The sequence below is a fragment of the Mauremys mutica genome, chromosome 11 (genome assembly GCF_020497125.1).
Source record: "Mauremys mutica isolate MM-2020 ecotype Southern chromosome 11, ASM2049712v1, whole genome shotgun sequence".
Lineage (NCBI taxonomy): Eukaryota > Metazoa > Chordata > Testudines > Geoemydidae > Mauremys > Mauremys mutica.
In genome coordinates, this window is record NC_059082.1 from 71,073,586 (window position 1) to 71,099,224 (window position 25,639).

General features: G+C 41.1%; 1 protein-coding gene across 1 annotated transcript in view; it reads left to right on the forward strand.

The window, feature by feature from the left end:
* CYTH3 (cytohesin 3) overlaps positions 1 to 25,639 on the forward strand; it is an 81,044-nt gene that overhangs the window by 43,701 nt on the left and 11,704 nt on the right. The window contains exons 3-9 of the mRNA XM_044979012.1: positions 895 to 959; positions 1,428 to 1,494; positions 7,717 to 7,835; positions 17,854 to 17,934; positions 21,813 to 21,925; positions 22,937 to 23,085; positions 24,809 to 24,920. Coding sequence (XP_044834947.1) covers positions 895 to 959; positions 1,428 to 1,494; positions 7,717 to 7,835; positions 17,854 to 17,934; positions 21,813 to 21,925; positions 22,937 to 23,085; positions 24,809 to 24,920 — 706 coding nt within the window. The remainder of the gene's footprint in view (positions 1 to 894; positions 960 to 1,427; positions 1,495 to 7,716; positions 7,836 to 17,853; positions 17,935 to 21,812; positions 21,926 to 22,936; positions 23,086 to 24,808; positions 24,921 to 25,639) is intronic.

Genomic DNA, 25,639 nt, shown 5'->3' on the forward strand with positions numbered 1-25,639 from the left:
GCTGCAACTAACTGTTCATGTGCACTGTGCTGACACACATTAACAGTTTATTGATGCTCTATGATCTAACTAGTCCTGTTTCAAAGAGGAATAGATTAAAACACATTAAGGAATTATTAATGTGCATCAGAGGGTACAAACAGATAGTTAGTCCATGGCAGGCTAGTGCGGCTAGATTCACACCCCAGCTTTTGTAGACAAGCCCTTAAATTCCTAAGTCATTCAAGCACTTTTGAAAATTTTACCCTGAATCTGTATTATACATTGTGTGTATCTACATACACTTCATTTGTATAGTTAATACTTCATATACAGAAATAGGTCTGGTGACAAGATACAAATGTATATCTATGAATTAATGCTGGTGTAAACTTCAAACCATATATCCTAAAGGGGCAACAACTTTTATTGATTCCTGTTTGGATAGCACAAAAAACTCCCACTGCCATTTATTGCAGAAAACGCTCACCACCATTCTGCATTATGTTTCATTTTTGTAAAGGCCAGTAATAAAAGGAAGAGTAGGGACCACATCTAGAAAAGTATGATATCTTCAGCTCACTGTCTTCGCACATGATCTGTGGCCTTCTCCTTCCTTTCCTTGCTAATCTAGTCATACTACTATTAGGATGTCCCAGGTAAGATTTTCAGTAGAGCCTCTCTTTTCCACATTGAGTTTTCAAGCTAGAATAGAGGGCTCTACCCTTTTTTAATACTAATTCAAGCCAGATTCTAGCAAGTCCTGATTATGCAATTCTCTCACAGCTCTACTGACTTGTAAATAAAATGAAATCTACATTGATCACATTAACTTTGTTTATGGCAGAGTGAATATCTTTAAAAAATGCTATAATACTGGTTGATTAACTTACTTTCTTTTCCTTCTTTTGGCAGAGGTTAAAATTTGAAATAGCAGAGGTTATGACAGAAATTGATAATCTGACTAGTGTAGAAGAAAGGTACGTAACTCTGACAAGCATTCCACTCAGTAATAAGATACTGGCAAAGATGTTTCAGGAACAGGAAACAAAAATTGCTTGTGTTACCAAAAACTGGATATATATAAATCTTTGCTTGGCTTGTTTTAAGATCTGCAGAATCCATTTAGGTATCATACAGCTTTTATTTTGTCCTTGCAGAAAGTTGGACTTAATGATCTGATAGAATTTTCCATAGGTAATACCTGTGATCCTGTGAAGCTATGATAACTTGTGGGTCCTCTTTGTAACACGATTTTAAATAATAGACTATTTTTGGTTGTCACTTTTTGGAAGTAAATGCCTTGTGATACTATGATTTTTTTTTGACTATATAAAAATAAAATATCAAAAACAAAGTTGAAAATATCAATAAAGTCAGAAAGTTTAAACTATTGCGTTCAGCAAGAGCAGCTGATAATTTATTTTTTTTGTCTTCCAAATGAATAGCAAAACTACACAGAGAAATAAGCAAATAGCTATGGGAAGGAAGAAATTCAACATGGATCCTAAGAAGGTAGAACAATTTGTATTTGTTAGGATTTAACTTATTGTTAATGATATTTTTGGCAAGTGCAGACCAAACTGGTGGTAATCAATTAAAGTTAAATTTAACGGTGCATTTTAAAACTCCCCAAACATTCATCAGGACACTGTTATGGCCTTGCAAAATCATCATGAAAATGGGCCCAGAATCTAATTGTGTCCATCCTTTACTACAATGATAATGAAAAGAATGATAGTAAATTGTATATCTATTAGAGCAAACATCTTTCTTGTAGTCAGAATTCTAAATACAGTAGGTAAGTCTGTCAGTATACTCATTGTAGCACGCTTGCACAGAGACTTGATAACACGTGATGGAGATATTCTGTGTTGATATGCCAAATTCAGTCCTAAAACTATTTTACAGTTTGGTCAGAAGTTTGGAGCCCTTTGTTATATAGTCTCCTACCTGGCTTTTTAATTTGAGCTCACAATTAACTGCTTATATAAACCAATACATTTATATACACCAGGGTTTCTCAAACAGGGGTAGTCGCTTTTGTAGGGAAAGCCTCTGGCGGGCCGGGCCAGTGTGTTTACCTGCCCTGTCCGCAGCTCCAGCCGATCGCGGCTCCCACTGACCGCGGATCGCTGCTCCGGGCCAATGGGAGTTGCTGGAAGCGGCGGCCAGTACGTCCCTCGGCCCGCCCCACTTCCAGCAGCTTCCATTGGCCTGGAACAGTGATCTGTGGCCAGTGGGAGCCGCGATCAGCCGGACCTGCGGACGGGGCAGGTAAACACACTGGCCCGGCCCGCCAGGGACTTTCCCTACAGAAGCGGCAACCCCTGTTTGAGATATACACAGATGCTAATGTGCATTCATAAATAGCACTTACACAAATAATTGCAAGTAGAAACGTAGTCATCACTTTTAAAAAAATATTTCTTAGCTTTTTATTTGAAGAAATATTATGTCTAGGGTTAAGACTGATGTGAAGACATCATTTAGCTTCTCTGCAATGTCCTTATTTTCCTTAATTGTTCCCTTTTCCCTCTCATAGTCCAGGACCCACCAGTTCTCCTGCAGGTGTCCTCCGCCTGATATACTGAGAATTTCTTGTTGCTTTAACATATCTGGCTAATTGCTCTTCAAATCCCTTCTTTACCCTTCCTGATTTCCATTGTGTATTTCCCCTGATGTATTGTTTACTGCTTTCTGAGTTCATTAGGATTGGATTTTGAGTAGCTGAATGATATCTATATTAACATCATATTTTTTCCCCAAAATCTAACTTACTAAAGCTTAGGGTCATTGTGCTAGTTTTTGGTACGATTCCTTCTCAAGAATGTTGAACTTGAATATATTTGGATGACTTAATGGTTCACTTACAGCAGTGTTTTCAATTAACACCTCTGTATGTTACTTAGGCTATTACAACCTATAAAATGTCTTTTTCTTCTAAATAATCTTATTTAGATTAATAGGCCATAGTTTCCTCTTTTTCACTGTGTCTTTTGGTGAGTGTATTTTTTTCTTTTCTTTCGGTTTTTGTTTTGGGGTGCCATGCTTTCAAGTGTCCTGTTATTTTACTGCCTAGAAGGTTTGTAGCCAAATTGAAAAAATGAGTTCAGGTACTTTTCTTGCAGTGATAGCTATATGTCACAGGTGGGTGAAATTATTCCTGTGTATAGAAGTCCTGGCCACGTTTCTACTATATCATTATTTATCTGTGGGAAATGGGTTTACATCAGCACTCTGAAGCTGTGGTCTGTGGAACAGTGGTGGTCTGCAAGAGCTGGGTGGTCACATGGTGCTGGCTTATCTTTGCAAGTGCTATGTTGAATTCAAGGGAGATAAAAATACATTAAATACTTTCCTAATGTTGCTCTTCCATAGAAGTAATTTGCTATTGTTGCAACAGGAATATTGTTTTTGATCACAAATAGGAGAGAAGGCATTCTGCATGATCAGGAATGTGAAATAAATGGGATAATTGTGTGATCACAAATGGAAGGGGAGGTGACTCCACAGAATGATCTTTTTATTGGATGGGGTTCCACTCTATTCAGTGTGTCTGTGAACTCCTAGTTTAAATTAGCGTTATGCAATTTTCAAATCCAGCTAATCTGTTACCCATTCTAATTGAACCTTTTGTGGGTAACAGTTTATTATATTTGACTCTGTTTGCTGATTTGTTCCATGGGTACCCTGAACTGGATTTGAAAACTGTTTCATTTGATGCAGTTATATGGTGTTATTGTGTATATCTTTTCAAAACCAGTTTAGCTTTGATCTCATGTGAACAGGGCTCTATATCTGTAAAGTTTATAAAACACTTTTGGGTTTTGTGTGAAAAGCACCATAGTATGCGACTTTGAAGTATGAAATCATAGCTGGGGCTTGATACACATTGTCTGTAGTGGATCTCGAAAGACAGTTCTTCTTGGGAGGTATAAAACTTTATGATTAACTCTAAAATATAAACTGAAATTCAAAGCTGATTTAATTGAAGTCATTAATAGTTGTCTACGAAAAATATATTTAATATTTGTAGTGAATGTATAAATGCATTTTTGTAATCGTGTTTTATGTGGAGAAGGCAAACTAATACAGCTGTCTTAAATTAGTCAACAGAGGCTAAAGCAGTACAGAGAGAGACAGTCTGGAGTGGCAGTCAGAGGTATTTGAGTGGTCTATTTGACCCACTTCTTCCAGACACTGTTGTTGTCCCAGACAAATCTCCTCTTCCTGTCTATCTGCCTCTTAATTGTTTATCACCTCTTTTCTGCTACAAAGGAAAATGAAATTGAGTCCTGGTTTGCAGGGTATTTAAGATGACTGTTTCTGTGGATGGTAATTTGAGGATTTGGATGTGCAGAAAAGAGGTATAATTAGATCTAAGAAACCTGATTAGCTTCATGAAGATAAGGGTAGGGTTGATGAGATGTCCTTATATTTCAGTTAAAATAGATACATTAAGACCTGTTCTGGAGATTATAACTAATATCCCCTAGCCATTGTCCATATGCTTTCAAAATTGTCTGATGATGAATCTACTGTACTTGTTACGTACTTGTAATGAAAAAAAACCAAGACAGCACATAACTGCATTCAGCCTTCTGTAAGGTTCTATACATATATTGAAATAATGTTATTTATAATAAACTACTTTATCAGATCTAGAAGGCCTATATCCTGAATTGATAGCCTTTCTGCATAATTTTTCTGCTAAAAGGAAGTTTTCACCTATTCTACCTTCTGTAAGAAAGTGAACTTGTTAATCTTGTGTTACCATACACACTATAACAAGCGTGATCTGTTAAGATGAGCTGTTACCAGCAGGAGAGAAAAAAAACTTTTTGTAGTCGTAATCAAAATGTCCCATTTCCAGCAGTTGACAAGAAGGTGTGAAGAGCAGTAGGGGGGGAAATAAACATGGGAAATAGTTTTACTTTGTGTAATGACCCATCCACTCCCAGTCTTTATTCAAGCCTAATTAATGGTGTCCAGTTTGCAAATTAATTCCAATTCAGCAGTCTCTCATTGGAGTCTGTTTTTGAAGTTTTTTTGTTGTAATATTGCGACTTTTAGGTCTGTAATCGAGTGACACTTCAATCTCTCTGGTCACTCAATTACAGACCTAAAAGCTTTTCTCTCCTGCTGGTAATAGCTTACCTTAAAAGATCACTCTCGTTATAGTGTGTATGGTAACACCCATTGTTTCATGTTCTGTGTGTGTATATATATATATTTTTTTTTCCTACTGTATTTTCCACTGCATGCATCCGATGAAGTGGATTTTAGCCCACAAAAGCTTATGCTCAAATAAATTTGTTAGTCTCTAAGGTGCCACAAGTACTCCTTGTCTTTTTGCTGATACAGACTAACACGGCTGCTACTCTGAAATCTATTTCACGTGTTTCTGTTCAAACTTTGAAAATTATCCTATCCTGTGTGTGTGTGTTTGTGTGAGAGAGAATGGAGTTTATAGGGACTCTGGTTCTTTAGCTATAAGAGATTTAAAAACATTTTTTTACAAGGTCTCATTTTAAAAACTTTCCTTTTCCAAACTTAGTCTTTTGTCCAAAGAAGTATAGAAAATTCGATCATCCTCTGAAGAGTTATGGTGTTACATTTTAAAGACAAAATTAAATTATTTAAGTATGGTAGTGATTTTAATCCTGATTTAAGTGGAAAAAAAATCAACACTGCTTTAACAACTCCACAGTTATGACACCTCTGGAATGCATCCTTTAGAACTCCTACAGGATTTTTTGTGCTTGACAGATTTATGGCTTTCAGTGGTGGTTTATGTTTTTTAAAGCTGAAAATGTGTGTATCCTGATGAATCTTATTTGTTCCTCAATTTGGAATAATCTCCTAATTGTCATAGTGCTCTTTTCATACATGTACCAAACTTATTCTTGGAAGCAAAAAGTTAATTTTATTTGCCTACCTTTACTCCTCTTTGGAGCATCTTTTTGTCTAGCTAAGTAGTCAACACGTCCAACTATCAAGCAAAGTTAAGGGGGATCATTATGTCTGAGAAGGCACAGCTACTGCTACTACAAGATAAAACTGAAATATTTTCTTTGCAATGAAATCATGTGTCTTTCTCTGTGATTTGAAAAGAGAGTCATAAACATCAGTGTTCTATCATGACACTGAAAGTAGTTTTTCCAATGGCAAAACTTGAAGAGAGTGAATGGTCTTCCTGGCTTTAAAAAAAAGCTTCAAGACTGAATGGCAATAGGTTTGCCCTCCTAAAGTAGATTGCTGTCAGCAAACTAATCCTTCTTACCAGGCAGATAAGGGTACTGTTGCAAAAACAAACTAAATCAACCAACTACAAGAATATTTTCATGTTTTCACTAATGGCTTGGACAGTGGAAGGTAAAATTAGAAGTAGTACAGTATTTTTTCTTCCTCTCTCTTCCCACCTTTTCAAGGATGATGGATGTCCTCCAAGTCTGGAGGAGAACAACAATAAAAAATATCCATTTACAGAAATGGAAAAGTTTTTTGCTTTTATCTCTAAAAATAACAAATTGAATCTCAGGACGTGTTGGCAAAGATTTTAATAATTTAGTGAACTCTTCCACATATGGATAGAATTCAGGACCTCATAGTTGCATGGAGCTGCCATTGCTACTTTCTCCCAACATTTTGTTATAAATTTTGTGAAAGCAATGGAAAAATTAAGACATTTTGTTAGAGGAATATTGTCTTGCAGAAATATCTGTCTGGGACTTGAGTATCCTTTTAAGAGCTAGCACAGCACCCCTTTTATTCCTTAATACTTCTATAATGTTAATGCAGTTTTTGAAAATGTCCTTTCCTCATTTCTTTGCAGAAAGCCTTCTGGATTTTCCTAGAAACTGTATATTAAGGAGTCTGTATCTCATGAGAATGTTTAGGAAGTACAAAGGCTAAAAAGGCCTCTGAGAATCGACAAGCCAAGACCTTCCTGTCTCTTGACTCTCCATAGGGTTACTCTCTCTTGTTTCCTCAGCCCATCTCTGAATGAGCTTGATTGAAAGCTCATTAAATGAAATGGAAAGACTCATTGACTTTGGGCTTTGGATCAAGCACCATGGATCACTTCATTGGGCTTTGGATCAAGCACCATGATGGGATCCTCTCTTTCAATAGTTTAGTTCAAGCAGGGACAGAAATTAATTACCATCCTAATGCCAAATTTTCCCGTAAATTCTCAAAATGGAATTATCTCAAATCATAATTTCTACTGCAAGTAATGACTTGATGCATTCAGTCATGGTATTGCAAATTATAACAGATGCTTTATCTTGTAGTATGATGATAAGTAAATTGTGTTGTCTCTGTAGCTCTCTTTGTGATCTCACAGATTATGCCCTCTGCCCGATATTAATGCAGTAACATGGACTGACACGAATGTTGTTAAATGCTAAGTCCCCTTTCAGTTTGCTTCCCATGGCCAATATGGAATAGTTACTCAATTAAATATCTTTCTATATTTTAAGGAATTTAAGTTGCCACCTGCTGTCTCCAACCTTAGGAATACCTTCTTCTGATCTGTAAATTAATTCTAGAAATTACCTACCTGACTGAAAAGACGTCTAGTTTCGTTACCTGAAAGATAAATGTTTTCTCTAATTTAATCTACAGATTTTTTTTAATGTGGCAAATGGTATGGATATGTATATCTCTGTGTATTCATCCCAAAATATCCTGGACAGTGTTCAAATAAATGTTTTAAATTTCTTTTCCTAGGGGATCCAGTTTCTTATAGAAAATGACCTGCTGCAGAACACTCCAGAAGACATTGCACAGTTCCTCTATAAAGGGGAAGGACTAAATAAAACTGTAATTGGAGATTACCTTGGTGAGAGGTAAACTAAAACAAATTTCTCTCTTCTTTTGTTATACAGTATGTTTAAATATGTGGAGAGTAGGGCCGTCGGTTAATCACAGTTAACTTACATGAACTAAAAAAATTAATCAAGATTAATCACACTGTTAAACAATAGAATACCAATTGAAATTTATTAAATATTTTAGATGTTTTTCTACATTTTTCAAATATATTGATTTCTGTTGCAACACTGAATACAAAATGTACAGTGCTCACTTAATATTATTTTTTATTACAAATATTTTCACTGTAAAAATGATAAAAGAAATAGTATTTTTCAGTTCACCTCATACAAGTACTGTAGTGCAAGCTCTTTATTGTGAAAGTGTAACTTACAAATGTAGATTTTTTTTCTTGCTATATAACTGCGCTCAAAAACAAAATGATATAAAACTTTAAAGCCTACAAGTCCACTCAGTCCTACTACTTTTTCAGCCAATCGATAAGACAAACAAGTTTGTTTACATTTACGGGAGATACTGCTGCCTGCTTCTTATTTATGTCACCTGAAAGTGAGAACAGGCGTTTGCATGGCACCTTTGTACCCTGCGTTGCAAGGTATTTACGTGCCAGCTATGCTAAACATTTGTATGCCCCTTCATGTTCTGGCCACCATTCCAGAGGACATGCTTCTATGCTGATGATGCTCTTTAAAAATAATAATTCATTAATTACATTTGTGGCTGAACTCCTTGGGGGAGAATTTTATATCTCCTGCTCTGTTTCACCCACATTCTGCTATACATTTCATGTTATACCAGTCTCGGATGATGACCCAGCATATGTTTGTTTTGAGAACACTTTCACAAAGGTTTGACAAAATGCAAAGAAGGTACCAATGTGAGATTTCTAAAAATAGCTACAGCACTCGACCCAACGTTTAAGAATCTGAAGCGCTGTCCAAAATCTGAGAGGGATCAGGTATGGAGCATGTTTTCAGAAGTCTTAAAGAGCAACACTCTGATGTGAAAACTACAGAACCCGAACCACCAAAAAAGAAAATTAACCTTCTGCTGGTGGCATCTGACTCAGATGATTAAAATGAACATGCAACGGTCCACCCTGCTTCGGATCATTATCAAACAGAATCTGTCATCAGCATCGACTTATGTCCTTTGGAATGGTGGTTGAAGCATGAAGGGACATATGAATCTTTAGCGCATCTGGCACGTAAATATCTTGCGACGCCAGCTATAACAATGCCATTTGAACACCTGTTCTCGCTTTCAGGTGACATTGTAAACAAGAAGCGGGCAACATTTTCTCCTGCAAATTGTAACCAAACTTGTTCGTCTGAGTGATTGGCTGAACAAGAAGTGGGACTGAGTGGACTTGTAGGCTCTAAAGTTTTACATTGTTTTATGTTTGAACGCAGGTTTTTTTGTACATAATTCTACATTTGTTAGTTCAACTTTCATGATAAAGAGATTGCACTACAGTACTTGTATTAGGTGAGTTGAAAAATACTATTTCTTTTGTTATCTACAGTGCAAATATTTGTAATAAAAATAAATATGAAGTGATCACTGTACACTTTGTATTCTGTGTTGTAATTGAAATCAATATATTTGAAAATATAGAAAATATTGAAAAATATTTAAATAGTATTCTGTTATTGTTTAACTGTACGATTAATCGTGATTTAATTTTTTAATCACTTGACCGCTCTAGTGGAGAGTTACACTTTTTATCAGTGTCTCTCTTACCTTCACTGGCTGCATGAGCTACATTCTACCCTGAGGAATATAAAAGTTATATTGGGAAGTAAAAGCACTGTGCTGTAAGAAGCTTTTTTTTAAATGGATGAATTATGAAAATGTCTCACATTGCTTACACAATTAGTTACTCGGAAAAATAAAAGTTTTTCTAGATTTGGTTATTGTGCAAGATTTAATGTCATAGACTTCTGGAAGGTTTCAGAATCGTATTTCAACAATCTTGTAGTAGTTCTTAGGGGTCTGCCCAGACAAAAAATGCTTCATGATGTAGTAACTAGATGATGAGAAAATTGCTCATCATTCAAAAGGTTGGTGCCTAGACTAATGATAGTCAGCTGTTTGTATTTAATGTTGTCTTCTTCCCTGCACGTACATATCCTATTAACGTTAATGGGTATTAAGTAGGCACCTAAAGGGGAGAATGCAGCTTAGCTTTTATCATGTACAGCATAATCAATATGCAGATTACTTCAGTTGTAATGCAGTGCAGAAAATATTTGTTTTTAAAAAAAAAAAAAATTCAGCTGCAAAATTGTATCACTGGTAAAACCTGTAAACGAATTTTTCTTCATTTAAAAGACTACAGACATAACTCTTGCCTATATTTTTTTATCAAAATCAGATGCCAGTTACAGATTTAATAGCCTAGTCACTTGGGTCCTACTCTTGTAAACTGATCTTCTCTGCCATAACACCCTTAAGGCCACATGGAATCTATTTACAGGATTGGGATCTTAGCTTGCAGTTCGCTATAGGCCCTTAGAGTTAAGTAGGCATAAATAAAGTTTATATTGTAACATGGTGCACAGTATGTAGGAATTTCAACTTTTTGCATAAACACAAGAACTAGACCTCTGAGAAACGTTCCAAACATCATTTTGAATATTTCAACTACAAGTAATGAAAATGTCGATTTTATTTTTTATAGATCGCTATACCTCCACTGTGCATCATTAACTTAATCTCCATAATTACACTAGAGTTTGTGTAAAGTAATCCATGTTCCCTTTTTCACTCTGGCATCTGATCTTGAAATAATATTTTTTCCTCTCAGGGCCTGATCCTCAAACCCTTAGTTGTGCAACTAGTCTTTGTTCACATCAGTAGTGCCACCGAAGTCACTGTGATTATTTTCATGAGTTGGTGTTTGCAGGATCGTAGCAAACTAGCTCAATTTACAATTCAAAAGATTATTTCCCACCTCTTCCCATCCCAAATCTGCCAACACTGCAGTCTTAATCTAGGATCTGAAAAAATCAAGCTGCGCTGTTTGTCTCTTCCTAACTAATCCCTAAAATTTCCATGGTTTCAGTTGTGAGAGTATACTGTGTCTAGACAACTCAGTTTCCATCTTCTTGAATTCTGAACAGTTAACTGCTGACTAATATAGTAACCAACATTAAATGTCAAATTACGACTCAGAAATTAGTGTCAATCTATAGAGTGGCAATTAAAACATTAGAAGAACTGAAAATATGACTGCAATGATATGTGGCTAATATTTGGCCAGAAAACCATGGAAAATATCCAGCATGAAGTCAGAAATGTGGATATTAAAAAAGCTAATTTTTATGCAACATTTCTGCTTGCTGTGTACATCTAACTTTATTAATGTAATCAAGTTTTTACTTCTCTTAGCAGTGTTGTGTCAGTTCAACTATGCAAAAGTGAAGTGAATTCTATTCTGTCCCTTGAACCATGCTAAAACTGTTGTGTTACTATTACTGGTGAGGTAGGAGCTAAACAACACCACACCTTGATTTTTCCCTCTCCCTCCACTCCCAAAGTCCTAGATATAGACTGCACTACTGTCAGGTTTGGTGTTGAAATTAAATTGCATGTGGACCCAGGTTGTTCTTGTATTAAATTTCTGTTTGCATTTCAAAAATTGCATACCATATTGCCTACTTTAAACTCATTCTAACTTTGGTTTTGTTTAGAAATTTAAGGGACATACAGGGGGAAATGAAATTCAATATCTATTAGGTTTTTAGAGTGACCTTGGAAAAGAAGCATTCAGTGTAGTGATTTTTCAGAATGGACTAAGGATGCTATACGTGTTAAGTGGTATTTTATTATTCCTTTTTAGGTCTGTACTTAGGGAGCAGGGCTTATTAATAGCTGTTGATTTAACAGTTTGACAGTGATGGTTCTGCCCTATAGGAGAAGGGGATGGGGGGAGGGAAACCCGACTCTTTCCCCCTGTAGTGTGCTGTTGCTAAAGAAAGCATAGTAATGTTTTGTTGTTCTTCGAGTGCTTGCTCATATTCATTCCACGCTAGGTGTGGATGCGCCGCTTGCACTGTTGATAGAGATTTTACCCTTAGTGGTATCCGTTGGGCCGGCTCTGGCACCCTCAGGAGCCACATGCTTGTGCGCTGGTATAAGGGGCACTTCCGGCCCTGTACCCACTCAGTTCCTTCTTACTGCCCATGACGGTTGCTGTAATGACCCTTCTTGCTTTGGAAATGCTTCTTCCTAGTGGTTTTTGAACTTTTTTCGACATTCATAGTTATCATAGTGTAGTGTCTATATTTCAGGTAGGTAGGGGTGTGTGTGTGTGTGTGGTTATTTCCTACAGTGAGGGACTTCTTTGCCCCAGTGGCCGGGTATGCCCCGGTCCCCGGGCTTCAAGCCTTGTGCCGCCCGTGGCAAGCCTATGCCCGAGAGTGACTTGCACTCCAGGTGCTTAAAGTTCCTGGGAGAAACTCACATGAAGGACAAGAGCCAAGTCTGTTGGGACTTCAGACCCTGCACCAAAAAAGACGGGGAGATCAGACTGAAGGCTGTCCCCATGGAAGCTGCTCTCAGACCTGTCTCAGAGCCAAGCTTCTCCGATTCGGTGCTGAGTACTTTGGTGTTGGTGTGAAGTTCTCCCATCGCAATGAGCTCTTCCCGGCGCTGTTCTCCATCTCCGGTGCTGAGGAAGAAGCATAAGAAGCACTGGACCGAGAGAGCAGGAGAGAGAGAAGCAAGGAGAAGGCAGTTGAGTGAGACCCAGGCCTGGCTACTCTTCTGCCCCTGGACCCATGTTGGCACCGTCAACTCCGCTGAGAGTGTTAAGCCTGGTGCAGGGCTCTCTGCTAAGACCAGGAGGCCACTACGGTGCCTGTGGACTGACAGTACCATTGACTCCAGAGGCTTTTCAGGTAGCTAGGGACCTTCTCTCTCGGTTCCACCAAGGCCAATGGGACACCTACCAGCTCTGGCATCCGGAAGCAGGAGGGAACAGGGTGTGTCGGGATCCAGCATCCCGATCTCCAGGACATCCCCAGTCCCTGGAGCCCTGTCACTGTATGGAGGTGGAAGCGGGTACCGCTCCCTCGTGGTTGCCGAGAGAAGAATCCTCCTCGGAGTCCGAAAGGGAACCTTATGTACTGCCAATAACCCACCATCAGTTCCAGCCTATGCTCCACTGAGCTTCAGTACCAGTCCTCTGGCAGGCACCTGGCCAGTGAGTTACTGGCTGAAGCAGTGGCCTTAATGGAACCCCTGGGGTCCTCCCCCGCCCCTCTGTACCAGATCCTTCCTACCACTGCTCCTACTCAGTGGTCTCTGACGGATGGGCTACTGCTCATTCCTGCTCAACTCCGGTACTGACCCTGTTGCCTCCATTGGCATAGTCCAGGCAGACGAACAGTAAGGAGCCCTTCCACCGGTGCAAGCCCCCTCCTCCTCCTCCTCCCCAGACGAGGCTGGTGCGGGTCCCAGTAGCCTGCTTCCTCAGAATGATTTCAGGGCCCATCAGGACATTCTAAAGCAGGTTGCTACAAATGTTGGCCTGGAAATTGAGGAGCTCAAAGAGACATTGCACAGCCTTATTGATATCCTGGCTGCAGCAGCTCCATCCAAGGTGGCCTTGCCCATCAGCGAGCCAGTGAAGGGACCAGTCAAGGCCCAGTGGCAAACTCCTTCTTCTCTGGCCCCCCACTTCAAAAAAGGGCAGAGAAGAAGTATTAAGTGCCAGCAACTGGGTTCGAATACCTGTACTCGCAGCCCCCAAGATCCCTGGTGGTGTCTGCAGTGAACGAAAGGGACAGGCAGGGCCAGTCAAGTGCTGCCTCAAAACAGAAAGATGCCGAGAGACTGGACTCTTTCAAAAGAAAGGTTTATTCCACTGGTAGCCTCCCGCTGCGTATCTCCAACCAGCAAGCATTGCTGGGGAGATAGGATTTTATCTATGGGACTCCCTGAATAAATGCAAAGATTCCCTGCCCCAAGAGTCCAGCACCTCTCTCCAGGTGGCTCTGGACGCTGCCAACTCAGCGGCCCAGACAGTGGCCTCTGCGGTCACCATGAGGTGCTGGCTTCAGTCCTCCAGCCTACCCCACAAGGTCCAAGAGTCCATCCAGGACCTCCCCTTCAAAGGCTCCTCTCTTTTCTCGGAGCAGACGGACATGAGACTTGATGGACTAAAGGACTCAAGGGCCACTCTATGATTCTTAGGCCTGTACACTCTGTCTGCTTCCAGAAAGGATTTTAGGCCCCAGCACTCTCCTTCGTTCTTGGTGCCTCCAAGAAAAGAGAGGGGTTATAGATGGTGCCAACCACTTCCGCCCAACTCAGCCTCCCAGTGGGGGTCTCAGAGATACTCTGGTGGACCCAAGCAGACCTTTTGAAAGTGCACCTGAGGGCGCTGTACCCATCACCATTTCAAATCTGCCTCCCCTTTTATTTTCGGACTGTCTGTCTCTTCAGCCTGGCATGGTCATTCATAACATCAGACTGTTGGGTCCTGAACAAAGTGACAGCTGGTTATACCCTGCAGTTTCTACACACCCCTCTCCCACTTCCCCTCCCCCTCCTTTTTCATGACCCCTTATCATGAGCAACTCCTCGTCCAGGAAGTGCAATCCTTCCTACTGATGGGGGCCGTGGAGGAAGTTCTTCAAGACTTGAGAGGGAAAGGGTTCCACTTCCAGTACTTCCTCAGCCCAAAGGGGGCTTCCAGCCTGTCTTGGACCTGCATCATCTCAATAGATATCTTAATGAACTGAGGTTCCACATGGTCTCCCTTGCCTCCATCATTTCCTCCTGAGACCCAAGAGACCGGTACACTGCACTTGACTTAAAGGAGACATATTTTCACATTTCTATCTTCTGTGGCCACAGAAGATTTCTCAGGTTTATAGTGGGTCAGCCAATTCACCGCCTTCCCCTTTGGTTTATCGGCAGCCCCATGGGTATTAACCAAGTGAATGGCAGTTGTAGCAGCCTTAGTCAGGCAGCAAATTGTACAAGTCTACTTGTACTTTGATGACTGGCTGATCAAAGGTTGGTCACTGGCTCAGGTACAGAACAGTATTAGCACAGTCCAAGTCACCTTCAGGACACTGGGCCTGCTGATAAACAAGCAGAAGTCAACTCTTGTCCCGGTTCAGAGAATAGAATTTATCAGAGCGGTGCTCGACTCAATCCAAGCCAAGTCAGAACCTGATATCCAAAGTCATGGCCCACCCAATCGCAGCAGCTCGGGGTGTGCCTCAGGCTACTGGGTCACATGGTGGCTTGTACTTGCGTGGCTCAGACCCCTCCAGATCTGACTAGCATCAGTTTATTCCCTGAGCAGACACCACGTGAACTCAGTGCTCACAGGCCCTCGCCTCCCTGCACTGGTGGAAAGACCCCAGGTCGGCAATGATGGGAGTGCCCTTTGTTACCCCACAACCATTGGTATTAGTCTCAGATGTATCAGACCTAGGGTGGGGAGCCCACCTCAACAACCTCAGAGCCTTTGGTCCCAGGAAGAACTCTCCCTGCACATAAACATCAGGGAGCTCAGGGCGGTTCGCTTAGCATGCCAGCTGTTCCTTCCCCCGATCTCAGGCACGGTGGTACAAGTCCTGGCAGACAATACGGTGGCCATATTCTATAGCAGTAAGCAAGGAACGGCTCCATCCTTGGCCCTGTTTCAGGAGACTGTCCACCTATGGGACTTGTGTGCGAGACACTCCACCTCGAGGCGTCGCACTCTCGGGAGGCCGGAATGTATTGGTGGATCACTTTAGCTGATCCTTCTCCTCTCACCACGAGTGGTCCCATCACCCAGAGATCGCCAGATTCATTTTCCAAAAGTGGGGGGCCTCCCCAGGTGAACCTGCTCGCCACCAGGCAGAACAGAAAATGTCAGCAGTCTTGTTTGCTGCGTGGGCACAGCTTAGGCTCCCTCTCCGATGCCTCCCTGCTCTTGTGGGTCGGCCACCTACTGTATGCCTTTCCCCTGATTTCCTTGGTTCACAAGGTTCTTCTAAAAATCAAACTGGACAAGGCAAGAGTTACCCTGATAGCACCAGTGTGGCTGCGCCAGTATTGGTTCAGAATGCTCCTGGACCGCTCAGTGGACGCTCCACTTTTTCTCCCACTCCGTCCGCATCTGATTTCACAAGACCACAGCTGGTTACTTCATCTGAACCTCGCCTCCCTGCATCTAACTGCTGCATGGCTGAACCCTGAAGAACAACCCTGCTTGAAACAGGTTTGGCAGGTCTTGCTAGGTTGTAGAAAGCCTTCCGCCAAGGCTACCTACTTAGGCAAGTGGAAATGTTTTGCTTTTTGGGCTTCCGAATATGATCTCTTTCCATCTCGATCTTCCCTTCCGTCTATCTTGGACTATTTGCACCACTTAAAACAGCAGGCCCTGGCCCTCTCATCTGTTAAGGTTCACAAAATAACGGTCTGGTTTCTCAAGGGCTTGGAAAGACTGGATCCTCAAGTCTGCAAACCAACCCCTCCCCTCCTTCTACCCCACATGGCACTTAAACCTGGTCCTGTCGAAGCTCATGTGGCCTCCCCTGTCAAGCCGTTAGTAGCCCTGCTGCTTTTATTCAGGCTTGCTGCAAGCAAGTGAATATCCCGCCTCTGGCCATTGTAACCGTTCGTTCCATGAGAGTCCAAGTTTCGTCAGCAGCATTCCTCGCGCTGGTCTCAATCCAGGACATCTGCAGAGCTGTGACCTAATCTTCGGTCCATACCTTTGTGTCCCACTATGCCATCATCCAGGAGGCCCGAGACAGCGCCAGTTTCAGAAGAGCAGTGTAGCAATCAGCATGTCCGTAAACTCCGAGCCCACCTCCTGGGGTACTGATTGTGAGTCACCTAGCATGGAATGATGGAATGAACATGAGCAAGCACTCGCAGAAGAAAAAACTGTTACTAACCATCTGTAACTGTTGTTGTTTGAGATGTGTTGCTCATGTCCATTCCATGACCACCCTCCTACCCCTCGGTCAGAGTCAATGGCAAGTAGGAACTGAGATGATGCAGGGCCAGAGGAGCCCCTTATACCGTCATATAAGCATGTGGCTCCAGAGAGTGTTAGAGCCAGCCCAATGGGGAAAATCTCAAAGGGGAAAATCTCTGGCAATGGTGCATGCGGCACGCACACACCTGGAATGGAAGGGACATGAGCAATGCATCTCGAAGAACAAGAGTTATGGAAGGTTAGTAACCATAGGTGCCGAATTCATGGGTGCTCGGTGCTTGGCACCTACTAGCAGCCAGCTCCCCCCTCCCGCCCGACGGGATCACCTGTTCCGCGACGTGCAGGAGCGGGAGGGGGAGGAGTAGGAACTGGGCGCGCTTGGGGGAGGGAGCAGAACTGGATGGGAAGAGGCGGGGGGGGGCGGGAAGAGGTGGGGTGAGGCTTTGGGGGTAGGGGTAGAGTGGAGGCCTGGCCTGGGATGGAGCAGGCATGGGGCAGAGCAGGGGTTGAGCACCCCCAGGGAAAGGAGGAAGCAGGCGCCTGTGTTAGTAACCGTTTTTTCTCTAGGAATATTTCTGTAAGAAGTTACAAAATAGCATTTTCAGCAAAGGATTATAGCTCAACATATAAAAGATACCATGAAACTCTCTTGTCTTTCCATTCATTTATCCAGACTGCTTGAGGTTCCCATTTCAAGAGAGGTGCAACAATAACTGTTGAGCAAAGAGAATGAGTCATTTTGAAGATCATTTAGATAAAGAGTTAAAATCAATGTAGAGTGACAGGCTCTTGCCAGCTCCTGTTTTTAATGGCAGCAGCAGCACTTACTAGTCCTACTAGGTTAAATTTCATTTTAGCAAAACTGGGAGAAGAATCTTGCACTTAAAATATCCCAAAGCTAAATATGTGTTAGGAATATTAATGGTGGCTTCATTTGATTAATGATGGCTTATATTTGCCAGGTCAGTTTCTTTCTTTCTTTCTTTTGCATAATAGGAAGCAGTTCTTGAAGCAGTTCTTTAAGTTTATGGCTTGGTGTAGTAATTCTCTATTGTCATTTTGGTTTTTTTTCTCAGAGATGAATTTAATATTAAAGTTCTTCAGGCTTTTGTTGAACTCCATGAGTTTGCTGATCTCAATCTTGTACAAGCCTTAAGGTGAGTGCATTATAACTGTCTTTATCAAAATTCATATTTAATTAAATCTAAGTATATAGATGATGATGATTCACTAAAGCAGCTGATCTTTGACTTGACTGTATCTTGTTAGTAAACAAATCTTCGTTTCCCTCTTCTTTGCTTGTTTGCATATACATTGCCTTTGAACTCTTAATAATTGAAATTAATGATTTCACACAAATGCAAAGGGCCAAAGACCAGTTGCAGTTGAACATAAGAACGGCCACACTGGGTCAGACCAAAGGGTCCATCTAGCCCAGTATCCTGTCTTCTGACAGTGGTTAATGCCAGGTGTCCCAGAGGGAATGAACAGAACAGGTAAACATCAAGTGATCCATCCCCTGTTGCCCATTCCCAGCTTCTGGCAAACAGAGGCTAGGGACACCATCCCTGCCCATCCTGGCTAATAGCCGTTGATGGACCTATCCTCCATGAAATGATGCTTGATGTGCCTGCCAAATAGCTCACATGTGCAAATTTTCTGAGATAAGCAAAAAAGTCCCTGACTCTGAATTGGCGATTAGATTCCATTGTAAAGAGAATATTGTCAAAGCAAAGTATTGCTTCTACTTTTCCCCATTGCTTCCTTCCAACCACCTCAGAATTAAATTCTTAACATATTTATTCTTGTTAAGTAAATAATAGACTTCTTATTTTTCACAGGTTGGCAACAGATAGGTTAAAATATGTAGTGCTTGAATTTGGTTATTAAGCTGGTGTAAATCCAGATTAATTTCAATGAATTGCCAGCGTTTAGAGAGTGCTGTCAAATTTGTAGCCGGAAGGGGCTCCCACCCCAAAACAGACAGGTTAAAATGTTGATATGGTCTTTCCTACACATGCTAAATTTTCATGTGGTGTGTCATAAGAGCAGCTTTATGCTGACTAAGGCTTGTAGTGGTGATAACTTGAGCTGCCTGAGGAATCAGGATGTTTCCTCTGACGCCATGGTTCTGTCTGGAATATACAATACTTCCATCTCCTTCTGCCTCTTAATAGCACACCTCAATCCACTCTTCCACAGGCTGCTGCTATTAATTATTTTATTATAGTAGCTCCCAAAATCCTCAATCAGGATTGGGCCCCATTGTGTTGGGAGCTGTACAAACATAGTTTAAAATAAAACTACAGAATTTATAATCTGAAGACAAGATGCAACAGCTGGATGTAGCACACAGAATAAAACGTGGCAAAGGGGACGGTACTGTAGAGAGGAACAGCTGGTTAATAAATGGCCTAGCAATGTGAATGTGGGCATGGCTTTTTTTTAAAAGATGCAAATGAATAAGAGATTTTAACTCTCCCCAGAAGTGCACCATTTGCAGTTATTTCCTACTGCTTTCCCCTACCATATCCAGCTGTTCGGGCAGAGCTGTTTGGGGCTTGTGGGAAGGAGACAAGCTTTGTACTTAGGACCCGTCAAATAGTTTTTCAGGCGGACCCATCTTTGCTTGATCTAATTGCCTATGGAGAGACAGCAATATAAATCCTGAGTAATTGAGAGCAGAAGTTTCCCAGAGAATGAAAATTCAGTTTACATGATATACAGGGAATGCAAAACATTTGTTTTGTCATATAGGACAGTGGGGAGTGCAGTGACTTATCTATATATGCAGTATTATTTTCACTTGAGTTTTCACAAATCTTGAATTTTATAAGTGAAACTGGAAGGCTGTGGAAGATACTAAAATTGACCAATATTGATTTATTGCAGCAAAACTTGAGTTATGTTGTACCAAATCCGTAAAGTTATCAAACCAAACACAAACAAACGAACAAACAACAACAAAACAACTGTAGTACAATATGGTTTAGGAAGCTGCTTGATTTCATGCATCCTTTACCTAAAATGTTCTCTCTTATTTTATATTAGTCTGGCAAGCTTTCACTTTCACTTGGTTTCTGTACCTAAAATATGCTGCATGTGAATTTAGTACTAGAGCTGTGTGAAGAATTTAAAGATTTTGAAATTTAGCCTCATTCCAAATTGCAGTGAAAACCAAAAATTTCAAAATTCTCCAAAGGAAAATTCCTTTTAAATAATTATTTCAGATTGTTCAAAATGCTTCATTTAGACAAATTGAAAGGTTGATTTTGATTTTGACTCTTTGACATTGTCAAGACTTCTTCCTGTTTTTTTTGTTTTGTTTTTGTAAACAAAATTTGTGCAAAATGGGTTCGATTTCATGAAGCATTTTGACAAAACTGCATATTTCAACAAAATATGGCTCAGTCCAAGTTTCTCAGACCAGCTCTCTTTAGAACACATGGCAAGTGTTGGATTGCTGGTTCTGAGATGAAATTCTTCATTTCATGCACTGAAGAGGTGCAGCATAGGTAGTGCTAGTTCACTCTCCATGCCCAATCAACTCGGCATTCTTTCTGAGAGTGCCAGTAAGGGGCCCATTTGTGTCGAGATATCTGTCCACCAGGAATGAGCTTTAGACCATTACAATTAACTTCATTTATGCTACCAATCAGTAATCTGATGCAACTTCTTTCAGTCACTGCTGATCCGGAGCGGTTTAGAGCTGGCAGCTTGGATATGAAAGGTTCTGTGACCCATTACAAATGTCCTAAGATACTCTGTTTTGCTTGCAAATATTCTTGGTCTTCACTTTCATGAATTGGGAAGCTTAATGTTTAACATGTCAACAGGTATCCCTCCTGAAAGGAGATTCAGTCTCTATATAGAAGTGTTGTAAAAATACCAGTCAGTGGAAGTGGTTTTTAGACTGGCACTTTTTTGTACCTAATCCTTGGTTTCTTTTTTGACATCATTATATTATGGATGTGGATCTCGTATTTACTTCCTGTTTTAAGAACGTACAATTGCTTCAACTGGCCAGCTTCAAAGAAGTAGAGCCACAAACAAGAGGCTGTGCTGTCTGCCCTAACTTTGCCTTACAGTTGTAGCTTTGATGGTTGGACTTAAGAACACACGTAATAATTCCTAAACTGATAATGCCAACAGGAAGTGTGAAAAACATTTTATGTGGTATGGCACTTGAGAACATCACTTTCCTATAAACTCTGTGTTAATGCCAATATTGCTGTTCTGCACTATTTTGGATCTTATTTTAATCACCATTTGTAATCTATAGTCCTTTTAATTTTAGATCAATTCATGCAATCATTTTGCTTAACATTTTATTGCAGCTTTATATCTTTGTCAGTTTGATTTATTTTTTTAAAGGGCAATCCAAGAAGAAGGCAAAACCTACTTTTATTTCATACTTGTAATAGGAACATTTTATTTCCTGTATCTGAATTTAAATCCCATTGCAGTGATATTGAGAGGTCACATTTCCTTTTTAAGATCTGGCCATGCAGCATAGTCTGTCCCTTATCCATCCCAGTCAAGAAGGGCTCTCGCTATCCCAAGCATTGACTCATTATGTCTGGTTGGTTCAAATGAAGATATCGGGTTTTAGTCCACCTTTTTTTGGTTCTGGGCCATTGTGTATAATACAGCCCTCTTTTCCTTTCAACAAAGTCCTGAGAAGAATATGCTCTTTTTAGCAGTGAAGAAGCATTGTGGTACAGCTAGTTAGAAAACGTGGCCTCCTGTGTATTTCCTGCTTCTGACAACATGGAAAAGGAGAGAATTGCAAAATTTGTACCAGAATACGTGGTCTTCCCAGAATACATTGTCTTACCTGTTGGCTGAGTGCTGAGTTAAAATATTTTCTAATTGCTTATGAGTTGAATTTTGAGATTTGTTTTAAAATAACTTCTCATTTTATTTACAAATTACTAATTTCTGCTTAGAAGCTGATTATTGCCAATATATGTCTAATGTATAAATATTGGAATGGATCTTGTTTTACTGAAGTGTTTATACTTCCCTTTTATAGGCAATTCCTGTGGAGTTTCAGACTTCCGGGAGAGGCTCAGAAAATTGACCGTATGATGGAAGCTTTTGCTTCACGCTATTGCCTTTGTAACCCTGGAGTCTTTCAGTCTACAGGTTAGTCATGATACATTTTCTATCAGAATCACCTTTAACACATGATCTGACAAATGATGTAATAAATTGTCTTGAATTCAAAGAGAAGTCAGCAAACTTGGAAGTCCAGGATAAGACAATATGTGAAATGAAAAACAAGAATGTTCTGAGGTGTGGGCAAAAAAAAAGAGCCTAATCCTGCACTACTTCTTATTTCTAAGTTAGAGGTGCAAGATTGGATCAAAAACATCTTTCCTCCTAGCAGTGTTAAAACAATGGTTTAAATAAATTATTAATAAAGTGCAACATATCATACAAATGCCTCCAAAGAGCTGTAGTAAGATGGGACAAACTGAAAGGTAGAAGATGCTACAGCAAAATAAGCAATATTTCTGGGATTATTTTTGGGGACTAGTTTCTGCAAATGCCAGAATGTTATGCCTCATCACCTATGTCTGAAGTATAAATGCAAAAGCAAAACGCGTTAAAAATAAAATTGAAGGGACTAACGTTAGGAGAACCACTTGGCAAAAAAAAAAAAAAAAAGAGGGGAAAATAACCGAACATTTAAACCTGGACCCTTTAAAACAGATTTACAAACCCAGCACAGTGTTGAAGGAGCAAGGGGGGTGGGGGGGAGGGAGTAACTTGGAGCAAAAATGTTTGAAGATAAAATGTGCACAAATAACCTACATGGTTTGTGTCACAAAAAGCAAATACAAACTCTCAGCTGATAGATGGCATGTTTGAATGGTAACAGGTCCAGTGTTCAGAGGGAGCATTCAAAAGTTTCCCACCGATCTGAATCCTTAGGTCATTTTCTCTTTTTAGAAAATATATACATGTCCATGGTTCAGACCAAAGAACTCAAGACTTACTCTTGTATGTAGGGTTTTGTTGGTTTTTTTGTGGGGGGAGGAGGGGATGCACATAATTCCTTTACTTTGCTATTCAGAACTGCCTGGGGTTTCTTTTACAGGCTACTGTATGTACAGTACACAAAGCAATAATTCCTTTTCGATGTTATTTCAGATACATGTTACGTGCTATCATTTGCAATCATTATGTTAAATACTAGTCTACACAACCATAATGTAAGAGATAAACCAACAGTGGAGCGGTTTATATCTATGAATCGTGGCATTAATGAAGGTGGGGACCTTCCAGAAGAACTGCTACGGGTAAGTCGCATTAAGATGACCAAGTGGAACCTCGTGGTTTTTGAACTGGGGCTTAGAAGCAAGTGCAATGATTCTCAGACTAATCTGTCAATTAGTGTCTCAAGATCATTTTGTGTGATGCAGCTTTGACAACCAAGTACCGTGAGCTTGCGACATACCTCAGCCTCTTGAGAGACTGAGAGGAAGAAACAGCTTGCTTCACTCAACAAGCAACCTCTTCGGCTTTTTGAGCAATGTTGATTGGATATATTGCTACAGCCAGTGATGAGCTGCCAAAATCTTAGGAACCGGTTCCCTACTGGGTCATCGGCGGCACGGCTCCGGCGGCTGAAGGACCCACCACCGAAGACCCGGTAGGGAACCGCCCAGTGAGTACACCCCCCACCCACGTCCTGCTCCCCCCTCAGAAACCACAACCCATAACCCCCCCTGCCCTGCTCCTTGTCCCCTGACCACTCCTTCCCAAGACCCCCAACCCTAACTCCCCCCCAGGACCCCACCCCCTGCCAAACTTGCCCCGCTCCCTGTCCCCTGACTGCCCCGACTCCATCCACCACCATCCCAACAGACCCCAGGAACTCCCACGCGGTGCCTACCCAACCCCCCCTTCCCCATCCCCTGTCTGCCCCCCCAGAACCTCTGCCCGATCCAACCCCTCCTCCCCCGCCCCAGTCCCGGCCCTGGCCCTGGCCTCTTACCCCTGCCGGGGTCGGAGCCGCAGCCGTGGGGCCCGACTCCCCGGGCCGGGCCGACACCGGGACCGGCGCTGGAGCCGCAGCCGCGGGGCCCGACTCCCTGGGCCGGGCCGGGACCGGGGCCGGAGCCGCGGGGCCCCGACTCCCCGGGCCCGAGCCGGGGGTGCTTGGCTGGGACTGGGCTGGGGCACTCGGCCAGGGCCAGGAGGAGCCGTCCCGCCCCCTTCCCCATATGCCTGGCTTACCTGCCTGCTCCTTTTTTCAGGCTTCCCGCGAACATTTGATTCGCGGGAAGCAGGGGAAGGGGAGGAGAAGGAGGGCGGAGCGTTCAGGGGAGAGGGGGAGGTGAGCTGGGGCCGGGGCCGGGCAGACAGCTGCCCGAGCCATTGTTAAATTTAAAAGCTTTTTAGAATCAGTTGTCCTGGAACAACCGGTTCTAAAAAGGCTTCTAAATTTAACAACCGGTTCGCGTGAACCGGCTGGAGCTCACCACTGGCTACAGCCATTCTGTCTTGATTGGAATCTGCTCTATTCAACATAAGGTTGAGTGTGGGGAGAATAAAGGGGAGGGAAATAGTAGTGATCACTGAGGCTCCAAAAATGGCCATCATGACATACTGTGGAAGAAAAGGAATGATAGAAAGATGGCAAACATTTTATTGAGATTTTTCAAGTTAGTGATGTCTAATATTTTTCAAAACAAATTTTTTTTAGTGAAGCTTGTATTGAACAAAACTATTGAGAATATGAAAGCTCTGGAAAAAATGAGTGCCAAACTTCTTAAGAAAGGCTATTTCTTTACTGAGAAATACACAGGAAATCTTCAATAGGGGACACTTATTTGCAAAGAAACTATATCTGCTTTTAACTTACTTTTTTTGTAGACTGGCGAATACTCCTTAGAGGAGGATGGTTCCAGTTTCTCTGGGAGATGTTCCTAGTTCATTTGAGTATAAGTAGTCAGAGAGAATGGAATCTCTTGGTTATCTGATGTACATGTTGCTGAATTTTTTTTTGTTTTCTTCCAGAATTTGTATGAAAGTATTAAAAATGAGCCATTTAAAATTCCAGAAGATGACGGAAATGATCTAACACATACATTTTTTAATCCAGACAGAGAAGGTTGGCTACTGAAATTAGGTTAGTAGAAGAGCAATTTCTATGATACTTTTATTTGTGTGTGTGAGTGATGTGTATGCCACTTTCCTTGCTAACTGCTTTGTTGTAAATCTAATAGGATTAAATTAGTAATAATTCCTGCTTAAAAACATATGATCTAAAAATCAATAAATCCTTTACACTGTTTTGTGTAATTGCTAATTCTGAGAAGTATAAAAAGGAGACGTAATCTTGTCACTTGAATTTTGAAGTGGAGTTTGATTTCTGGTACTTGAGAACTGAAACCTCAGCAGCAGAAAGGAAGCTCCATTCACTTTTTACAAATCTCAGTGACTGAAAAATAACAAATTTCATTCCAGAAAACTGTACAATCACGTCAACTCAGTTTTCTGCACAAAAAGCAATGCATTTATTTTCAAATAGTTGTTTTTGTATGTCTTCATTTTTCCATATTATTTGTGAGTTTCTGTTTGGTTTGGTTTTGGCTATGATTTTTAATGAGTGGTTTAAATGTGCCTTCTTGTTTTCCTTATGGCCTATGACCTATCACCTTTCTGTTCTGTGACTGGCTGTCTCTGCTTATTCTGCATTAGGAGGTACGTACCTGATGGCTTTCCAGCTCCCCCTGCCTTGTTCAGTTGCTCATTCTTTATTTGTTTTTCTTCTTGTTTGTTTGTTTGTTTCTTAAATCAAATTTATTGTAGCACTATACTTGTCATGTAATGTCACTAACTTTAGCC